Source organism: Nicotiana tomentosiformis, chromosome 3, assembly GCF_000390325.3.
Source record: "Nicotiana tomentosiformis chromosome 3, ASM39032v3, whole genome shotgun sequence".
Classification (NCBI taxonomy): Eukaryota; Viridiplantae; Streptophyta; class Magnoliopsida; order Solanales; family Solanaceae; genus Nicotiana; species Nicotiana tomentosiformis.
Window position 1 is genome coordinate 33886576 of NC_090814.1, and position 1652 is coordinate 33888227.

The following is a 1652-nucleotide window of genomic DNA, read 5'->3' on the forward strand; positions in this document are numbered from 1 at the left end:
TACCCAAACCTTGCTTAAATTTCTTCCAAAATTTTGTCGTGAACTGAGCTCCTCGATGGGAGATGATAGAAACTGGAGTGCCATGCAGCCTGACTATTTCCTTGATATATAACTGAGCATACTGTTCCGCTGTGTCGGTAGATTTAACTGGCAAGAAGTGTGTTGATTTCGTGAGTCGATCCACAATCACCCAAATTGAGTCAAACTTGCACGGAGTACGTGGTAATCCTACCACAAAATCCATATTAATCATTTCCCACTTTCATATTGGAATTTCTATGTTCTGTGCCAACCCACCAGGCCGTTGGTGTTCGGCCTTCACTTGCTGACAATTTGGACATCATACCACAGAGTCTGCCACATTGCTTTTCATGTCATTACACCAATAGACTTCCTTGAGATCATGATACATCTTTGTAGAGCCCAGGTGCACGGAATACCTGGAAGTGTGAGTCTCGGTCATGATTATTTCCCGGAGACCATCTACATTTGGAACACATAGCCGCCCTTGGTACCTTAGTGTACCATCATCCGTGCCAAGGGTAAAATCCATAGTTTTATGTTTGTGAATCCCCTCCTTCAATTGTACCAACAATGGATCGTCGTATTGCTTCTCTTTGACTTTCACAACAAGCAACGGTTCAGCCCTATTTTGCACAATTAACCCTCCTTCACTAGATTCCGCAAGACGAACTCCCAAACTAGCTAACTGGTGAACCTCCCTGGCCAACGGCCTCTGACATGCCTCCAAGTGAGCCAAACTACCCATAGACTTCCGGCTATGAGCATCCACCACCACATTGGCTTTCCCCAGGTGATATAGGATATCGATGTCGTAATCCTTGAGTAACTCAAGCCATCTTCTTTGCCTCAGATTCAACTCCTTTTGCTTGAAAATATATTAAAGATTCTTGTGGTCCGTGAATACATCCACATGGACCCCATACAAATAATGATGCCAAATCTTTAATGCAAAAACCACCGCCGCAAGTTCTAAGTCATGTGTTGGATAGTTCTTCTCATGATTCTTGAGTTGCCTAGAAGCATAAGCTATAACCTTGCCATGTCTCATTAACACACACCCAAGCCCGATCCTTGAAGCATCGCAATATACCACAAACCCATTTGTACCCTCTAGCAAGGTCAACACCGGTGCCGTAGTCAATCTTGATTTCAACTCCTGGAAGCTCCTTTCACAAGCATCGTACCATTGGAACTTAATTGCCTTCTGCGTCAATTTAGTCAACGGGGAGGCAAGAGTTAAAAACCCCTCCACAAACTTTCTGTAATACCCTGCTAAGCCCAAGAAACTGCGGATCTCGGTTGGCGTTGTAGGTCTAGGCCAATTCTTCACTGCTACAATATTTTAAGGATCAACCTTAATTCTTTCTCTGGAGACAACATGACCCAATAATGTGACAGATTCGAGCCAAAATTCACATTTTGAAAATTTCGCGTACAGTTGGTGTTGATGAAGAGTCTGCAAAACTGCCCTGAGATGATCGGCATGGTCCTCTCGACCTCGTGAATACACAAGAATATCGTCAATGAATACTATCGCAAAGGAATCACGAAAAGGCTTGAAAAATCGATTCATAAGATCCATGAAAGCTGTCGCGGCATTTGTTAGCCCAAAAGACATTACCAAAAAT

General features: G+C 43.5%; 1 protein-coding gene across 1 annotated transcript; it reads right to left on the minus strand.

Annotated features, from left to right (window-relative positions):
* Positions 1–340: 340 nt before the first annotated feature.
* Positions 341–769, minus strand: LOC138907595 (uncharacterized). Its single transcript, XM_070198197.1, has one exon. It carries the CDS (start codon positions 767–769, stop codon positions 341–343), a length of 429 nt encoding a protein of 142 aa, XP_070054298.1.
* Between the last annotated feature and the right edge of the window lie 883 nt (positions 770–1652).

What these genes read in the sequence shown, in the direction of transcription:
- LOC138907595 (XM_070198197.1), bottom strand. Translation starts at nt 769, where the DNA reads ATGGGTAGTTTGGCTCACTTGGAGGCATGTCAGAGGCCGTTGGCCAGG.